Source organism: Polistes dominula, unplaced genomic scaffold (assembly GCF_049000335.1).
Source record: "Polistes dominula isolate Pdom_NZ unplaced genomic scaffold, Pdom_raw_medaka contig_24, whole genome shotgun sequence".
NCBI lineage: Eukaryota > Metazoa > Arthropoda > Insecta > Hymenoptera > Vespidae > Polistes > Polistes dominula.
The window spans coordinates 6515446-6534642 of record NW_028301150.1 but is presented as its reverse complement, the minus strand read 5'-3'; the positions used below and the strand labels follow the sequence as shown (position 1 = coordinate 6534642).

The window sequence follows — 19197 nt, the reverse complement described above, 5'->3', positions numbered from 1 at the left end:
AGCTATCTACTCAAATATGTAGAAACCATACAATTGTACGTTGCATTTATTTTCTTTAAACGCAATTAAAATAATTCTGTATTATTGGAAAAAAACTAATAATCCTATGTCAAATATATTAACACAACTTATTGTTAGTTAATCAAAGTATCAACAGTGACTCAGACATATCAAACCATTGGTCATTGATATAAACTAGCGTAAATTTCTTAATTGTATTGAAAAAAAGTCACTAAAAACAGATTTAGTTGTTCATTCTCCTGATTTTGATTGGAATAGAAAAGAAAGTATTAAATATGAAGAAGGTTAAGTAAAAAAAGACAGAGAGAGAGAGAGAGAGAGAGAAAGAGTGACAGAGATAGGTAGACAGCAAAAAGAATTGAAGGAAAGAAAGAGAGAGACAGAAAGGGAGGGGGAGAAAAAGAAAGAAAGAAAGAAAGAAAAAAGAGAAAGAAATATAGGTAGGCAAGCAGCAAACAGAGAAAATAAAGAGAGAGGAAGAAGGGAAATAAGAAAATAATAGAGGAAGAGGAGAGAAAGAGAGAGAAAGAAAAAAAATTTTTTTCTTACCGTGGGTATGTGGCCGTTGGCTGAAGGATGATGCAGTTGTATTGAAGGTGCCGGTTCACCACCGGCGCCAGCGGTGCTCGCGCCGAGCCACTTCATCGTCCTGTCAAACCCGCAGCAGCAGCCGTTCTTCCGCAGGCACTCACACGCGCCGTACGAATGATATAGTTTGAAACGAGCGAATGAGCAAGCTTATGAGCGAGCGAGCGAGTGAGCGAACGAACGAACGAACGAACGAACGAAAGAGCGAGCGAGTGGTCGACCCACCGACCAACACTTCGGAACCAACTAACGAACGAACGAACTACGAACTGACCAACCGAATGAGCGAACGAGCGAGCGTCCGCAAATCGAAAGGTTAGGCTCGCTACGAAGAACCGGCGTTTGGGCGACGCAGACACGGCGACGCACACGATGCTGACTTCTCTCTCACTCTCTCTCTGTCTCTTTTTCTCTTCAATGTCCGCTAAGTTTCTGCCGCAATAACATGTTCCACGCGTGGCGTGTTAAATGCTTTACATCTCTTTTTTTCTTCTTCTCCGTTTTCTTCTTTCTTTCTTCCTCTATTTGTCTATTTCGCTTCCTTTCCCTTTCTCTTTCCTGTTATTTCCACAACGACGACAACGACAACGACAACGACAACGACAACGACAACGACAACGACAACGACGACGACGACAACGACAACGATGACGATGACGACGACAACGGCGACAATGACGATGACGAGTTTAACTATAATTACGATTACGATTATGATTACTTCGAGGACGAGGACGAGAGCGAGGACGACGACGGTGAAGATAAAAGAAAGGGAAAAACGATAATGACAACAACAGCGAGTATATGCAACGCGAACGATACGAGGACGATCGACAAGAAAGGAACAACTCCAAGGGCGATATATTTACGATCGCTTGCTGAACGCGAGCGAACGCCAGCCAGCGCAGCCAGCAATGGCAGCTGCTGCTCTTTTGTGGCGCGCGCTTACTGCCGGATTTTTTAACAACATCCAACAGAGACGCGATGCACTATACAGATCGTATTGTCAATGTAAACGATATATATATATATATATATATATGTATTAACCGCAAGCACCTCGATAGACACACGCACAGTCATGCACTTACCGCATGCACACGCAATAGGAAAATCTTCACAGTTGCAAATAGAAAATTAGAAAAGAGAAAAAAAGGGGGATAGAAAAGTAAGAATTGAAGTAAAAAGACGTTGCTTTGGATTTACATTTACTGGGGAAAATTTCAAGTAACAATATAGGATAATGTAACCTCTCTATATAGTAACGAGAAAACTTTAAGCTCCATGAAAAATCGAAAATATAGAAACAAGGTTAGGAAGAAAAAGACAAAAGAAAGGTACGAACAAATTCCAAAAATACCACGAAAATATCCAATTGCATACTCGATAAGGAGAAAAAGCAATTTACTTAAAACTGGATGAAACAATTAAAAGAAAAAGAGAGAGGGTGAGAGAGAAAGGGAACGGGAGAGGAGGAACTGGATAAAATTAAGTAGAAGGCCAAGGAAAGTTGAAAACAAATTTCTTATATCTTCTCTTCGTCCTCGTGCTCGAATAATATTACTAATTTCAACTCGAAATAATGGAACAGGGAAATAGAAACAAAGACAAGGAAAATAATTTAATAAATAATATAAGTTTTATCATATTTATTAATATATCAAGTTAAGATTTAATATATACATTATTTTTTATTCTGTCATTAAATTACCTGGAATTCATATATCCAATTTCTTAACCTTACCGATTTGTTTTAAATGATATAATATTGTTAAAATAGAAATGTCAAACCTTGCTTATACCTTGAGATATATCCGCTTCCACTACACCTTTCAGTTAATCATTATCCACCTTGCTCTTTGGTCGCTCACGTGGTTAATTTTGAAAATCAAAATTGCCAGACTGAAACTAGTAAAACCATCGACGTATTATGCGTTCATTAGCTACACCTTTGTTAAACACTTTGTTGATACTTCGAATTGTCTGCGTTACATTAGTTCCACGACGAAACTCATTCGTAAACAACACAAATTTTTTATTTATTCATGGTTTATAAAATTTAATCTGCAAAAGGCAATTTGACGAATAATAACAAACTAAAACGTACATCTGAAAGGCTGATGATGTACCTTCCTAATAAAAAATAAATATCAAAGAAATCGAGTATCAAACTTAATACTAAGGATAATTGGACATTTCACAGGTAATGACTTAATACCTCCTCGTCTTTTTCTCTCCATATATAATGCGTGAATGTATATACGAAGTCATATATGCCAATTTTTACTTTGGCGGGAAGAATAATTTAGAATAATTCATTTTTTCTCTCTAACCTATTTTCTGTGTTTCTTTTTTCTTATCCTATCGCGTGCGTTCTTCTTCACTTACAGCAAAATTCATTAAAAACTGAAAGCTTAAAAAACACTTCACAGGTACATTATCCGTAACCGACGTACCTATTATTGGGCGCAGGAGCACTGCCTGTTATCAGAGTTAAGTAAAAGGATTATTTACAATGAGAGGAAGGAAGGAGGATTTCTGTGTTAAGAAATACTTTCTTACCACAATTCAGACTGTAGGAAGTAAAGCGTAACTTCCTACTGACTCCGGCAGATATCGCAGCGGTCACTGCTGCTGTAGAGGGTTTCTCTAGAGTAAAGGTAATATTAGACTGAATTTTATTTTATGATTTTTATTTAAGGGATGCGACTTGCTTTTCTTAGTTGTACACTTCTCAACGGCTACGCACAGACTGTTTTAGTCTAGTGACCACTACTTGTTAGCGTGGTTCCCTAGCCTTCTGGTAACTTTAGAGGGCGCGGCCTTCTGTCGTACCGCTACACTGCCAATCACGTAGTAGCAAGATGTACTAGGAGAATTTTACCCGAGTCACTCTTGGCAGACCTTATCACTAGGAAGTCAAGCAACGGTAATCGAGACTAGTCGAGACGGCAAGACAGTGATCCCATTCGTACGATAATTTGAGGCCTTGTACGATCCAAAATTTATGGTGTACGATCCAATTTGTAATTTCGAAAACTTGATGACCTTTTTTTTTTTTTAGTCATCAAATTTTGGAAAGGTACACCATCCCTACCACCACCACAATCCATGTACGATCTGTGTACGAATAAGTCTTTCTCCCTGCGGTACGCCGTTTTTACCGTTTTTACAGTTTTTATGATAGGGTTTTGAACTTGATGACTAAAAAAAAAAAAAAGGTCATCAACTTTGAAATAGTTGGAACTTGCACTCTTTTTCCAGATTTTGAAAATCTCGTCCGAGAAACTATCGGATTTCAAATTTCTTCCTGGGCGTACGATAATTGTACGCCCCTGTGTCGATCAGACGAACTAAAGTCTCTGAGATCACTGCGGCAAGACAATAAAAGAAACTACTCTTCAGTCATGTGTGAAGTTCATATTGTCCATTTCCCGCACGTAAGGTAATACCTACAATTGGTGACGTCGACGTTATCTTGGTCAAGCAAGCAGCCTTTAAAAAGCAAAGGAGGAGAAAAATGGACAAAATGAATTTCACACGTGATTTAGGAGCAGTATTTTTTTCTGCATTGCCGTCTCGACTACCGTTGCTTGCAGTGATCCCAGAGACTTTAGTTCGTCTGATCGACACAGGGGCGTAAAATTATCGTACACACCGGAAAAAAGTTTCAATCTCAAGTTCTTGAAAAGGTAAACAAAATGGTTTTCCGGATTTCCAGATTTTTGCGACTATGGGACGTATTGGCCATCGAATACCTCGAGTACCGAGTAGTAGATATCGACTTTTCGCTGCAATTCGAAACATAATCGAGACATATCGAAAATTATCGAATTATCGTACAATTAAATGTACGATCGTACAATGCTTCAAATTATTTTTAAATTATGTGACGTGTACGATAATTATCGTACGAATGGAATCCCTGGTTGCTTGACTCCTTAGTGCACGGAGGATAGATACCAGGAGTCCGAACGTAATGTTGAAAGAATGGTATCAATTTAGGGGACAAGATATTTTGCCGGTAGGGCGCGCTGCTTTTTACAGAGTACTCGTTTAAATACTTACGCGGGAAGTCTTGTTGCTATTGACAGCTCTGAATAAAAATATTTTAAGAAACGTGGAATTAATATTATTTAAAAACTACACAAATGTAATAATCAATTATTTGTTAACATAAAATTTTTAATATTGTTTTGAGGTTACTCACTTTTGGTGCTTTGAATAAAGCCATTTTTCCTAAATTCTCACTTGCCTTTCGGCCACTAAGGCAATCATAAACGGCACAACCACTTTCCCATTTTTTAATAAAAATAATTCTAAGAAAATAAATTAATATTTTACATTTAATTTACGTGTAATAATAATAATAGTATCGGTACGTTCTAGAGCACTATAGAGATGAGTACTCTTATCCGCCATTTTCACTCCTCGAGTGAGCGGAAGTTTTAAAAAAACGTATGTAGTGAGGTTTTATCGTTATTTTTTGCAATTTTTTTAATTATTTGTGAATGAATGAAGAAGAAATTTTATTGAAATCGTTTAATAGTCATTTAATAGTCGTAAACAACTATTAATATCTGTCTGAAAACATAGTGAAAAATACATTTTCAATAAAAATTTCTAAGCTCGCTACAAAGATTTTTGGGCTTTGTCTAGCAAAAATTGAAGGTATGTTTATTCTTTTTGTATATAAATAGAACGATCATAGTATTGTAAAGTTTACAATTTCTTATTTTAACGCTTGCTTGTAATAACCATCCAGTATTGGATGTAAATAAGACTGTTGAACCTCCAGTAAAAAAGCTACAAACAAGTGATACTCAGTTTTGTGTGCAAACATTTTTAATTGACGAGTTTAGCAATTGGATTTCTCGTTATGATGCAAATAGCATCTTTTATTTAGCTGGCAGCACAACTAATGCTGTAGCCAAACGTGTTTGTAGAAATTGTGTGCAATTTTTGACATCTTTAAATTTGCCAAATATAGATTTTATAAAAAAAGCAAAGTATTACACCAAAGGGTTAAACAAAGGTGGTTTAAAGGAACCATGTATGGAAACTTATAATTTAATTTTACATTGTGAACATTATTTCACTTTGTACCAAGATGTGATAATTAGAAATAGTAACTGTGATTTATTAAAAGTATTATTTGAGAAAATCAACATTGATTTTCCAAATTGTTGCTGTGTTAAGTACAAAATAATTAAACATTTTTTCAATGTTCCTTAGTATTGCGTGAAAAATTATTATGAGAACTGCAAACGTCATACCAAAGTGTATGGATCTGCGACTATGAAATGAAGAGTTTTAAACATTTAATTTATGCATTTGCTGCACATATATTGTGCATTGTTAATAATGATGTTAATTTTATTATTTATAATTTTATAATATTTTTACAACGGAACAAATGAATAAATAAATATAGATATATTCATACAAATGATACAAATTTATTTTATTTCAAATGTACAATTCTAACTACTCACTTATGCTATGTGCAGTTCATTACTTTTTTTTTTAAATATATACAATTTTTACCATGTTTAATTAAGTTCATGATTATGAAACATTGTATTTGCTTAAATATTCTGAAGCTGCTGAATACGATTTATATTCTTATAAAATTGCATTCATTCTCTCTATTTAAGCCCTCATAGATTTTCATATAGATAGATTTCCTGCAAGCAAAGACACAACGGTCTCTTCGTCAACAGATTTTATTCCACTTTCATACTTCTAAAAAAGATACAATTATTATTTTTAAATTTACAATTAATTTACATATTTATATAACATAAACATAAATAATTAATGTTTCAAAATAAGAATATAATACCATTTTGCTTTTAGCAGCGACTGATCTTTTGTTGTTGTCTTCCTTTTTTACTGGCATACTTTTCATCTGTTTTAAAATAAAAATAAGAGTTATTGAGCTTTTATTTGTAATATGTTATTCAATATATTTAATATATATTACTAAACAAATCCAGTATTTTTATAATTTAAACAGATTATCTATTTTTCAGAGTAATACTAAAACATTACTTACCAAATTATTACTGAAACGTTCCAAATAGAGAGGTTATCCATGTTTAAAAATCAATCACTGAATAGTATTTTGTAGTTTAATCTATCTTTTAATGTTAAAAATAGAAAGGTTAAGTACTAACATCAACTATCAAATAATTTTTTTAATAAAATTTAACACAGTTATCAATAAATAATTCAATCTCGCTTGATGTCAACAAACCTGTTTACCATACAAAACCATACTGGTGTCTTCTCTGTAGGAGTGAAAATGGCGGATGAGAGTACTCATCTCTATAGTGCTCTATACGTTCTGAATACTTGCGCAGCCAGTGGCAAAAACGAGAACTATTATTTGGGTCGAGATATGACTACCACAAAAAATGTGAAAAATCCTATATCTTTCGGACTCCTGGTATCTATCCTCCGTGCCTTAGTGATTCATGTGGTTTTCCAATTACTAGGGATCCTATAGGAGGGATGCGCCATGTACATTGCTGGGGGACCGGAACTCGATTTTGCGCGCGAATGATTCAAACATTGAAATAATTATGAAATAATGAATTGCATCAAATACAGAAAAAAAAAGAACTATATTTAATGATAATTAAAAATTTATATTAAAATAGAATAGGTTACACGAAAAAATTATTATAAATTCAAGCGGTCCCCCAAAATTTTCAGCCAATGGCACATGAGCTGAATAAGAATGGCGCATCCCTCCTACTGGATCCCTACCAATTACAGCACTAAAGCGCTTTATGCGGCATAATGCTCAACGTTGAATGTTTCAACTAGAGCAACGCTTCGCACAATCGAGCACTCTCAAAAGTACTGCTTTCGCGTGATACGTGCAATCGATACCAACTCAGTGCAGAAAATAACCAAGTGTTTTTTTCTTTAAGTTGGCATTGATCGAAATTTTATTTATATTATCGTTAGTAATATTGTTTATTATTGAAAAAATTCTTAAAGCTTTCTTCTTGTCGTAGTTTTTTGGAAATAATAAAAAGTTAATTCAGACTGTTAAAAAATAAATATAAGTATGGATGAAGGTATAAACATTGACTATTTTTTTTTATATTCTACACATAAAATGTGAATACAATTTCATTTTCAAATACAAAACTATAAATAAATTTATGAAAAAAATATAAAATAAACTATAAATAAATTTATTAAAAAAATGGTAATCAAATAATCAAAATCCAAATTACTTAAAATAACCGTAAATAGTTTTCGACCAATTATTATTGTTTACCACTTTATTTATACATTAATGAGGTTGCTAAGTCTATGAATATTTTTTGTTTCAACACTGAACTTAGCGTACTCTGCTGGTGCACTTAAAAACTAATTCATGTTCCAATTAAGCATTAGCACAATGCGGCATTGTGCGACATTGAGTCGCATTATGCTCTGTAATTGGAAAACGGGGATTTATTCTTTGAGAATTCTGATATCGCATTGGTTATTACTAGATAGAAAACAACCAATGAAAATATTGTATTGTGTTTTTTTGTGTGGATAATTATTAGACTGCTCGTCTTTCCAATTCGCTAATTGGTTGGGCCAATTAAAAAGCTGCAAAATTAATGGGGATTATATAAAACTATATATATATATATATTAATAAGTATATAAAGCATTTAATAATTTGGTTGTGTAAATTATTTATTTCCTAATAATATTACCAAACTATACAAAGTTTGATTGTTTTTAATTAAAAAACAATTAACTTAACAAATATTGTTATAATTATTATGATAAAATTTATTTTAAATTAACTTTTAAAGTAAAAAACAAAGTTTTAAAGTAACTTTTAAGTTAAATTAACTTTTAAATAAATTATTATTATTATTATTCTAGAGTCCTAATAACTATTGATATAAACATAAACAACGTCTCTACGACACATCGAAATAATTAATGACATAGCAAATATTAATTAATTGATTCCAAAAGCGAATCATTTTTAATTTGGAGAAAGATTACTCAACGATGTTAGTGAAACTAATTTTATCTGCAAAATCAAGCAAAAAGGATAAAAACAACACATGATATAAAATAATGGCGCTGTCATGCACGCAAAAGCGGAAGTAATTATACTATGATCAAGCTAGTATCTATTTGATCTTAATATTGTGAGTTCTATATTGGATTGATTTCTTAAATAACAATTATCTAATTAGGTACTATCTGTTATTATCAAGATTTTGTATATATTCTTGTTACAAGAATAAATACTAATTCTTATGATGAACTGTTTCTCTTAAGTACTCGATATATGTCTATGTAGTATTATGATTTTGTGTATGATCATGTGTCATATTTATTACGTATCTCTAATGAAAGATAAAAAACAATTAATAATTATCTTGTCACAGCGTAGAAGATACATCGATGATAATATTTAATTTTTCTCGTAACGTTTATATTTATTTAAAAATATATTCTTTTAATTTAGATTTATCAAAATGTCATAAACATTGCCAATCAATAGTAACAATAATTTCTTATAAATTTTTTGTAATATAATATAATGACTCACTATTTTAATAATAAATTATTATTGAATGTGATTGCAGATGCAATGAAATGCAATAAATGGAAGATTTTCATTCCAATAATTTAGAATGGCAACATTTTGGTCAGGGAGACCTGGATGGCTAGGTAAATTGGGAATAGCTTTGCTAGCAACATGGCTATTAATATTAATTATATCTGTTCTACACGTTTTCAAAACAAATTCTATATCATCACAAGATGGGACTCCTACAAATAAAGAAAATGCTCAACGTTTAGCACAAATGATTAATGATTTTGAAATTATTAAGAAACAAAATGATGCTTTAAAAAATATTATACTAAGGTATGTAAATTTGTACATGTATCAATTTTATTGTAATTGAGTTTTGAATGATTAAAGTCAATACGATTATTAGAGATGGACCTAAATCTTTACAAGGAGATCATTTGGGTTCGGCTCAAGAAAGAGCTGATAGAGCTTCAATTTATTATGATCTATTGGATCAGCATGTTGGATCTAAAAATAATATACCTTCTTTAGAATACGAAGAATTACGGCGTAAAATAAGAAATGATGTACAGGAAATGTGGTACGTAAATTTTCTTAAAAAATAATTAAGAATGCATTTTTAATGCATTGTTACTTCGTTTGTTTACTATATTTGTTACTTAATAGGTACTATATGAATGCTGTATTAACGAAATTCAAAAAGCACATAGACGAATTTTCTCTTGAGCAAAAAGAAAAAGAAATTCAAGATGCAGTAAGTAATATTTGGGAACATAAAAAGTCTCTTATTATAGATATAGATAGATTAACGAAAGCTGATGGTCACGAAGAATGGCGAAAAAAAGAGGCTAAAGAATTATCGGATCTTGTCCAAAGTCGATTCAGGTAAGATGGAATATTATTTGTGGTATTTATGTTCTAACTGTTGTATACTTAACGTATTTATATTTCTTTATTAAGGTATTTACAAAATCCTTCCGATTGCAATAAAGCAAAGAAGTTAGTATGCAGTTTAAATAAAGGCTGTGGCTTCGGTTGCCAGGTAAGTTATATTCAATAAATCATAGATATGATCATATCGTTTGAATATATATGTGATCGATCGAATATAATTTAATTACAGATACATCATATTACTTACTGTTTTTTGGTTGCCTACGGAACGGAAAGAACGCTTGTAATAAAATCAAAAGGTTGGAGATATCGTAAGGAAGGTTGGGAATCAGTTTTTAAGCCTCTTAGTGATACATGTTTATCCGTAAATGGTATATCTCATGCTAATTGGCCCGGTGATTCTTCTAAACAAGTTATTTCCTTGCCAATTGTGGATAACGTTTATCCTAAACCTAAATTTCAACCTCCAAGTGTACCAGCAGATATAGCGGAAAGATTAAAGAAGCTGCATGGTCATCCATTAGTTTGGTGGGTGGGACAAGTCTTAAAATACTTAATGCGACCTCAAGATAATATGCAAAAAGTATTAGATAACGCAAAAGAGAAATTAGGTTTTAAAAAACCAATCGTTGGCGTTCACGTTCGTAGAACCGATAAAGTCGGTACTGAAGCTGCATATCACGACATAGATGAGTATATGATTAAGGTAGACCAATATTTTGATCAACTGGAAACAAAACCAGATGTAAAACGAGTATTTTTGGCTAGCGATGATCCAAAAGTAATAACATCAGCAAGAAGTCGCTATCCCAATTACGAAATTATTGGTGATCCTGAAATAGCTGAGACAGCATCAGTGTCAAAACGTTATTCGGACTCATCTTTACAAGGAATTATTATAGATATACATCTTTTGTCTTTGAGTGATTATCTAGTGTGTACATTTAGTTCGCAAGTATGCAGAGTTGCGTACGAATTAATGCAAACTTATTACTCAGATGCATATAATAGATTTGCATCGTTGGATGATATTTATTATTACGGTGGACAAAATTCGCATCCTCATATAGTTATTATGGATCATAAACCAAGAAAAAGTGGCGAATTGGAATTGAAAATTGGTGATTTAATTGACGTATATGGAAATCATTGGGATGGTTATTCCAAAGGTTACAACACTAGAACTAGTATGACAGGACTATTTCCTAGTTTTAAAGTGAAAAATCCTGTCGATGCCGTTGACTTTCCGAAATATCCGGATATAATGTTACACGAGAATAAAAATAAAAAATAAGACATTTTTCCATTTTTCAAATAGACAAAAATAATGATAAATACATCATTTCCATTGCATTTCATTAACTGCTTGCAGAGAACTGTAGTTAGCTCTTTGAATTCAATTATATTATCATAAGAAAATATAGTATGACACGTAATGTATATATTTTGCTATTTACAATTGAGAAAAAGAGTCAGTTATTATATATTCTCTATATATATATACATGCACGAATTGGGATAAAAATAGATAGATCATATCTATATTTAAGTGCAATCACTGCTGCAAATAATTGTATTTATGAAAGTTATAGAATATAATTGTACGCATTAATATATTATTACTGTATACAATTATATGATCATTAAAGTTGACAATATAGAAGAAATACAATAAGTAAAATACAATTGTTTAAAAAAATGTTTTGGTAGCAAATAGCGTACAAAAGAATTTGTTACTATTTAATTGATATAGAAAAGCATAATTGTTAATTTCATCAGAGTTTCTATCACGTTGATTTCATTATTTGACATATATTATATAATAATTTTTTCTAATGAGAACAAAAGAACATTTATCCCATTTCTTATATATAAAAAATTAAAAAGAAGCGATTTTAAAAAATGATAGAGAAATATAATGTTTCGTGCAATACATTCACACAAGATATTAAATCGATGATGTAAGAGTGGTACACTATCGTATTAAACAAATTTAATTCGTAGTCAATCCGTATGCTATATAAGATATACTTGTAAATAGAATTACATGTTATTTTATCTTTTTTATAGTATTCTCCAACGTTATATCGTTTTTTAGCAATTCACATTAACGTAACCAAGATATCGCAAAAATTTGTACTATTCGTATATCACATGATTTTATATCTCTCTTTTATATGCACATAGAAATTATTTGTAAGAATTATTTTTTACATAAATGATCTTTTGAAACTGATAATATTATAATGACTAAATAGTTTATGAAAGAAAAAATAAATACATACTTAACATTCATGCACATCGAGCTGAGCCATAGAGGCCTATTTGTATTTAGAATAACACGCGCGCATGTGCGCGCACATACGAACAATTTAGATAATATTGTAATATATTTTATATTGTATACCAATTATTAATAACATTTGTTACATTATTATAAAATTCAATTTGATTTTTAATAAATATTTAAGCTGTGAGATGATATTTTATAAATTAAAAAATATAGGAACTAAACAAATATACATATACGTACACATATTCAAAAACATATATATTAATAAAATATATTTACATGTGTTCACTCTCCTCATGAATTTATTTATTTAAAGAATAGTATATTACTCACCTAGGGAGGTAAAGTAAGAAATGTCTCAGAGTACATGTACTCTGAGGTTTTCTTATTTACTGCCCATGGTGAGTATACTTCTTTTTTTGCTCGAAGTAGGCGGATAGCTAGCGGCAACTTCGTTTTGAACAGCGGGAGAAAAGTTGACGCTTTTCACCCGGAGGGAAGAAAATATCATAATCTAATTGTCAATTGTCAAGCTTGTAATTGTCATGTGGTTGTCTGATAGAAATGAGTTTGAGGTGTCGGATACTTCAGAGATAGTTTGCTTGTGACATCATCACTTTTGACTTCCAAATCTAATTGCCTGACAAGATCAACAATTTTTTTTATCATATAGTTATATTTTTTAATTTTGCATATCTTATTGCACAGGCTTAAAATTTAATCAATTTTTCACAATAAATATCTCTACCTTTTCAAAAAAAAAGTATATAGTTGCGATGATATTCAAATTCAAATATTGTATGGATTCGAATTGACTCTGTGTGCACTTAATGATTTGCCACGGTTAGTACACTCAGGGTTACTCGTTTTTAACGATAAAGTCAAGAACTACGTAACTTCATGTAAGTTACGGTAGCGTAAGTAGGGATATTATTTAAAGTAAGTATAACTTAACTACTTACTTTAATTGAAATGAATCCATAACTGTCGGAGAAACAATAAAATTTCTAACGAACTTTCATACATTTTCATTTCAATACATAGTTGAAAAAAAACGAAAAACGCGATCTTTCGCGGTTATTTTCATAATATGAATCGATTAGATTATAATCGATAAATCGTAAGAGAAGTGTCGCGAAGATATCGTAACATATTCGCAACTAACTTCATTTAAAAGTTGTAAATTTAACGATCCAGAGAGGTGAGAAAGGTAAATTAATATTTTAATATATTGACATGTTAAATGTAATATTAATCAGTTGATATTCAAACAATGATTAATTACATTTCCTATCAGTTTCCCTCGTAGATGAGAATGAAAAAACATCAACATCTTTGTCTTTAATTGTTATATGAATCGCAAGTGACTTGTCGATTATCATATCGAAGGTTATATCGTTCTTTATTTATTGAAAATACCTTGGTATTTAAAGCAAGTGTTTAACCTTTAAATACTCATGACTTCGTGTGATCTGTTGCAGTGTGTAAGTTGATATTAACTTTGAAAAATATCATTTTTTCAACTGTGACGCAAATATCATATATGATACGTTTAAAAGAATTCACTGATGTATTTTAAACAAAAGTTTCCATGCATATAGGTACAATTGCTTATTATTTCTTCCCTTTGTTTACATAAGCTTGACAATGTGTGAAAATATTAGATTTATTTAAAAAGGAAAAGCTGTCTATTTATTGTATTTACATTATTGAAATATAAGATAATTTTCTAGAATTATATAAAAACATAATTATAAAATGGTATATGATAGTTTCTAGTTATTTTTCAGTGACAATGTCAAAAACTCATATACCTGCTCGTTTTAATGGAGAAGCTGACAATTTTTATGACCCTAATTTTACTTTGGACGTTAATAAAAGAATGAGAGTCCCTAAAAGTATTCGAGTAAATGGAGATTATACAGATGAAGACATTTCAACTATGAATGGTTCTGCTTGGAATCAAGCGAACTCAAACGAGAAGCTTGAAATGCATGTACCCGATAGGATTCTTGTTGTAGGCAAGTACTTTAATATATTTTTTTATCGTTCTATTATATTATGTTATGTTTATTCCTTCTATTTAAACAGGTCAAGAACAACATATTGGTACGAAAGCTCCACCAAGAGAAATTACTCTAGAAAATGCTGTAATGCCACCGGAACCAGGCATTATTAGAGTTCAGGTATATAAAATAGATTTCTATAGAGGAAAGAAAGAAAAGCAATATTTCATTTGCATTATATATTTGTATTTTTTTACTTATTTTAGACACCACCAAGAATCTTAACGCTGGACGATCACTATTTTCCTACAGTAGATGAAGAAGATCAGACAATTAATGCTAGTGAAGTTAAAGACTTATCTAGGATCAATCCCCAGTTTAATAAAGAAACACAGATCGTTAAGCGTGGAAGGTATATAAATATACATGCATAAATTATTTTTGTTTAACTTATATAAGTAAGCTAAAGACATATCTGAAAATTGAGTTGTATTTTTATCTTCAACACTATATGCATGTCTGTGTTATAAATGTTTTAGAGAACAAACACCATCCTACAGTTCAGTAGATGTATCTCTTCCACCTAGCGAAGAAGTACAACATTTACGTCGACAAGTTGGAAAACTAAATCGTCGAGTAATGGCAGTTGAATTAGAAATATTACAACGGCAACAAAGAGATAAAATTTTGTATACATTAACTTTAGCATATTTCATATTAAAAGCAATTTCTTGGTTAAACAGAAATTAAAGGATTCATTTTTCAAGATAGCATGTAGAGAAGATACATCTTAAACATAAAAACGCGCGCATGCCATGGTGCTCTTAACAGCGTTCTATACGAGCTATTCTTGTTCTCAAAAATTATAACCAAAGATTTATATTATTCAACTTGCAAGAATTAATCATTATCGCAGTTATAAGGCATCTAACTTAATTATTTTTAAATCATGAGAAAAATTCGCAAATCCGTACTAATTTAACACATTACAAGAGCAAACAGTGGTAATAGAAAGTAAATGGCTAAGTAAAGTAATCTATTAAAGTGTATTATTTTCAATATTATTTGTAATATTAGTTATTATTGTTATTCTAAAGGAGTGTATAACTGCCAGCAGATATATAATATTGGAATTCATATTGTGCACTTCGTATTTAGATGTATTTGTTACATATTAATTATTTCCAAAATATATATTATATAAATATATGTTATGAGTATCAGAAACAAAATATATATTAAATGATTTTTGAGAAACAATGTCTCCAGGATTGTATACCGTATAAAAATTGATCGTGTATATTGCACTTTTTTTATAGATTTCTTTTTAATATTTAAAAAAATTTTTTGTTGTAAACAAAAAAGTTATCGATTTATTATTTAATGATGTCGATCAGATTTTTTCAATAAACGAGATATACATTTTGTCTTATTTTTTCATGTATAAATTTGGTGCAAGTTATTGAGTGTGTAAAAATATGGAATATTAAAGCAAACAATTAAATGAATTAATAAAGTATTGTTGTTAAATATTGAGACTGGGTACGGTTTAAATTTAATCATGATAAAACGTTTTACTTAAAAAATAATCAAACGTATATGTAAAATATTTATTAACTATTTCTTATTATCTTCCTCGTTATCTTTTCTAGTTCTCCTTGAAAACTTTTTACTCTCACAATATCTTTTATCTACTTTTCCATAATCATGACATATTGTTATGTCTCTTAATAAATAAAAGATAGTAATAAAATAATTATTGAAATTAAAAATCTAAAGATACTAGATAAAGTATATATATTTAAACTTTCTAAACTACTTCATAAATGAACTTAAACAAATATAAAAAACGAAAAAATATACATGTATATTAAAAAAAAAAACAGAAAAGTATACCCATCATTGTATTAGATAAAATATTTTCTGTTCAGAGATCTTCTTTTACGTGTTTCGTTGATTGTAATATATTTTCCTTAAACTTGATAGTGTTCCAAAAGTTTTTTTGCCCTAAATTGTCGTTTTTACTCATGGAATACTTTCCTGGTCCTTCAATGTGAAGGAAATTGAATTCTTTTTGAGATGGGTCTACTTTGGTCCATTTGCTTGTACCGATGCGGGGAATGCTGAAAATATTTTATATTAAATTCAATGAGTATAGAGAGAGAGGAAAAGGATTTAAATCTTTTCTAGACTAAACAATCAAATCGTTATCTTTGACTCGTTTGATAATAATTTTGTTGATTATGATATCTTAGAGTATCGTTTATACTTATCTTTGCTTATGAAAATAGTATATTTTTGTAGATAGACATAACTCACTTGTTATTGACAAACGAAATCCAAAGTTCAATTAGATCTTGTTGCATCTGAATATCATCACTTCTTGTTATTGGGTCAATATATGGAGTCTCCAAAACAAGATATGCATCATCGGCATGACTAACGCCTATAAAAATTATTTATGAAAATATGAATATTGCATTTAAATTTATACTATAGAAATTAACTTTTTATTTTTCTTACCAAAATTTTCGTTGCTTCCGCTCATAATTTCACTTAAACTGTGTTCAGATCTATATGAATAGTGATAATACCAAACAGGTTGTTGATTTACTTTTGCCTGTAACCTTGCAGCTTTTTCGCTATCAACTACAAAAAATCTATCTCCAGCCATTTGTATTAGAGGTGCAATGGTCATTTTATCAATTTTTTTAGAACCCAAATAATGCTTTCTGATAAGTTTAGCTGTTTCTACATGTTTCTCTCTTGGAATAGTATTATTATAATCAAGGAAATGAGGTATAATAGTATTCCAATTCTCATCAAGTTCTTTGAGGTACCTATCGCTGGTCACAAAGTCTGTATATGTGAAACAATTGACAATCTTATTTATAAAAAATTTTTTAGGATAAATCATTTTCAAATGTTCATATTTAAAAAGTTACCAGCTACAGGAAATAGTCCTTCTTCGCTGGTAGAACTTGTAATCCATGGAATATCTTGAACGTTACCGCTATTAATAATATCTGCAGGTGATTGATCGATGAAAGGAGCATCTTCGTGTTTTTCAACGACAGGGCCAAATGGTGTGAAAGGATTGTATAACCACACCTATTGAGAAAAAATTACATCAGTTGAAAATAATATTATCTAATTGTATTATTTATTAAAAAACAAATGGATATTTACTTGGAACTCTTTGGTTGCTGCGACCAGATTCTGAGCTGGTCGGTACCTCAAACAATTTACCATATCTCGAGTATTACTTGTAGGGCAACCCATTAAAGCACCTAATTTTTTAGCTTTCTCTAAAGCATTTTCAGTTTGTGTCCAACAATCTAATGCCGTACCACTGATAGACATGCCTCCTGCGTATTAAAAGAATTTTCATTAGACAAAATAAATTCATAATATGTAAAGATGTATGGTAGAATAGACAACAAATATTTTTTTTTGTTATAAGTACCTTGGAAAAGACCAGAACTTAAACGAGATAAATAATGATAATGTACACTAGCACCACCAGCACTTAGACCAGCCAATGTTATTTTATTAGGATTACCCCCAAACCATTCAATATTTTCAGAAACCCATCTCAGTGCCATACTTTGATCTTTGAGTCCCATATTACCTGGTAAAACATCATCCTCTGTGCTTAGAAAACCTGCAGAGGATATTTATTATATAAAAACATTTACAAGAATCAAATAATAATTAATCTTTTGAGATATTGAATTTTTTATCGAATATACCTAATGGGCCTAAACGATAATTTATTGAGACAAATATGACATCTTGATCCATTAAATATTTAGGTCCGAGATGCATTCCAGTACCATATTGGAAGCCTCCACCATGAATCCAGAAAATAACTGGTAAAAGTGATAATCTAGATTCACGCTTAGGAACATAAACATTTAAATATAGACAATCTTCTGAGCCTTTAACTCTTTCTCCCGATTTATCAACTATATGCACATATTGTAAACATTGAGAGCCAAATTTAGTTGCCATAAGTTCACCAGGCCATGCTGGGATTTTTTGTGGAGGCTATAAATTAAAATTTAAAAAATAATCAAATCAAACTCCTAAATAACTTAGACGCTATATGCATGTTAAGTAACGATCAATAATTATATAACAGGATACTTTCATGTTAAAATTGCACTAAAGAAACTAGAAAATTCTTCACTATTTGAAATACGATCATAAATAGTAAAAGGATTGTTCTTATAAAATAAGAGATATATTTAAAAAAAGAAATATTATGTCTATACCTTAAATCTTAATTTTCCTGTAGGAGGTATAGCATAAGGAATTCCTTCATAAGCTTCATAAGGTCTACCGTCTGCAGATATTTTATAATACCCCTGGATGCCTCCTAAAGGTGTTTTTATTCTGGGTGCAGTTTCTTCCGTATAAGCGACACTCGTTAATCCCAAAATTGTTAAAATAATCGATAACTTCGATGAAATCATTTTAATGTCTTTATATATTTTAGATGTTGGCAGGTAAATTTTCCACTGTTTTTACTGATGATTATTCTTATGACAATTTAAACCAACTATGCAAAGAACTCGCAGTAAACTGTATAAGTACTCGCACTGATTAATTTTGAGCAATCATACAATCTAAGTCTCGCTGACGATGCAGTGCATCTTCATATTGTTAACATTTGTGACGTTAAGTGACTTAAGCGAAGATAAATTAAATCTTAGAATAGAAATGTGCAAGCTTCATATCATAGAAAAAAAAACTATTTCCACAATTGTTATTTAATTATTTTCAACTTGACTCTGTTTCTTAAACTTCATATATTT

General features: G+C 30.7%; 4 protein-coding genes and 1 long non-coding RNA gene across 21 annotated transcripts in view; 2 read left to right on the top strand and 3 right to left on the bottom strand.

The window, feature by feature from the left end:
• pum (pumilio) overlaps window positions 1-5053 on the bottom strand; it is an 82064-nt gene extending 77011 nt beyond the window's left edge. The window contains exons 1-2 of one of the 6 annotated variants that reach the window (XM_089177764.1): window positions 2828-4944; window positions 571-2742 (exon numbers count right to left, since the gene is read on the bottom strand). In XM_089177764.1, the coding sequence (XP_089033890.1) occupies window positions 571-666 (96 nt within the window). In that variant the 5' untranslated portion in view covers window positions 667-2742; window positions 2828-4944. Of the gene's footprint in view, window positions 1-570 lie in introns of all 6 variants that reach the window. The other 5 variants (XM_089177765.1, XM_015321291.2, XM_015321289.2 and 2 more) reach the window with 5 other exon arrangements.
• A 1397-nt stretch (window positions 5054-6450) lies between these two features.
• On the bottom strand, window positions 6451-7737 carry LOC107066563 (uncharacterized). Its single transcript, XR_001475751.2, has 2 exons — window positions 6668-7737; window positions 6451-6520 (listed from the first exon to the last, which is right to left on the bottom strand). It is a non-coding gene; the product is annotated as an uncharacterized LOC107066563 (long non-coding RNA).
• A 778-nt stretch (window positions 7738-8515) lies between these two features.
• Window positions 8516-12555, top strand: FucT6 (alpha-(1,6)-fucosyltransferase 8). Of its 5 annotated transcripts, none has more exons than XM_089177754.1 (6): window positions 8516-8648; window positions 9234-9517; window positions 9591-9764; window positions 9851-10069; window positions 10145-10226; window positions 10308-12555. In XM_089177754.1, the coding sequence occupies exons 2-6, from the start codon at window positions 9282-9284 to the stop codon at window positions 11370-11372; spliced, it is 1776 nt and encodes a 591-aa protein (XP_089033880.1). In that variant the 5' UTR covers window positions 8516-8648; window positions 9234-9281; the 3' UTR covers window positions 11373-12555. The 5 variants fall into 5 exon arrangements, with proteins under 5 accessions (XP_089033880.1, XP_015176779.1, XP_015176780.1 ...); XM_015321293.2 differs by having other exon boundaries at window positions 8516-8789; XM_015321294.2 differs by having other exon boundaries at window positions 8516-8837.
• Window positions 12556-13441: 886 nt separating this feature from the next.
• Tango11 (transport and golgi organization 11) lies at window positions 13442-16267 on the top strand. Of its 8 annotated transcripts, XM_089177758.1 has the most exons (7): window positions 13523-13581; window positions 13669-13760; window positions 13853-13972; window positions 14144-14392; window positions 14463-14557; window positions 14644-14789; window positions 14917-16267. In XM_089177758.1, the coding sequence occupies exons 3-7, from the start codon at window positions 13963-13965 to the stop codon at window positions 15125-15127; spliced, it is 711 nt and encodes a 236-aa protein (XP_089033884.1). In that variant the 5' UTR covers window positions 13523-13581; window positions 13669-13760; window positions 13853-13962; the 3' UTR covers window positions 15128-16267. The 8 variants fall into 8 exon arrangements, with proteins under 8 accessions (XP_015176792.1, XP_089033884.1, XP_089033887.1 ...); XM_089177761.1 differs by lacking the exon at window positions 13669-13760 and having other exon boundaries at window positions 13563-13581; window positions 14162-14392; XM_089177760.1 differs by lacking the exon at window positions 13523-13581 and having other exon boundaries at window positions 13588-13760; window positions 14162-14392.
• On the bottom strand, window positions 16158-18996 carry LOC107066560 (carboxylic ester hydrolase). Its single transcript, XM_015321298.2, has 8 exons — window positions 18655-18996; window positions 18130-18427; window positions 17844-18041; window positions 17567-17745; window positions 17323-17488; window positions 16901-17236; window positions 16697-16823; window positions 16158-16500 (listed from the first exon to the last, which is right to left on the bottom strand). Exons 1-8 carry the CDS (start codon window positions 18853-18855, stop codon window positions 16305-16307), a joined length of 1701 nt encoding a protein of 566 aa, XP_015176784.1. The 5' UTR covers window positions 18856-18996; the 3' UTR covers window positions 16158-16304.
• Window positions 18997-19197: the final 201 nt, after the last annotated feature.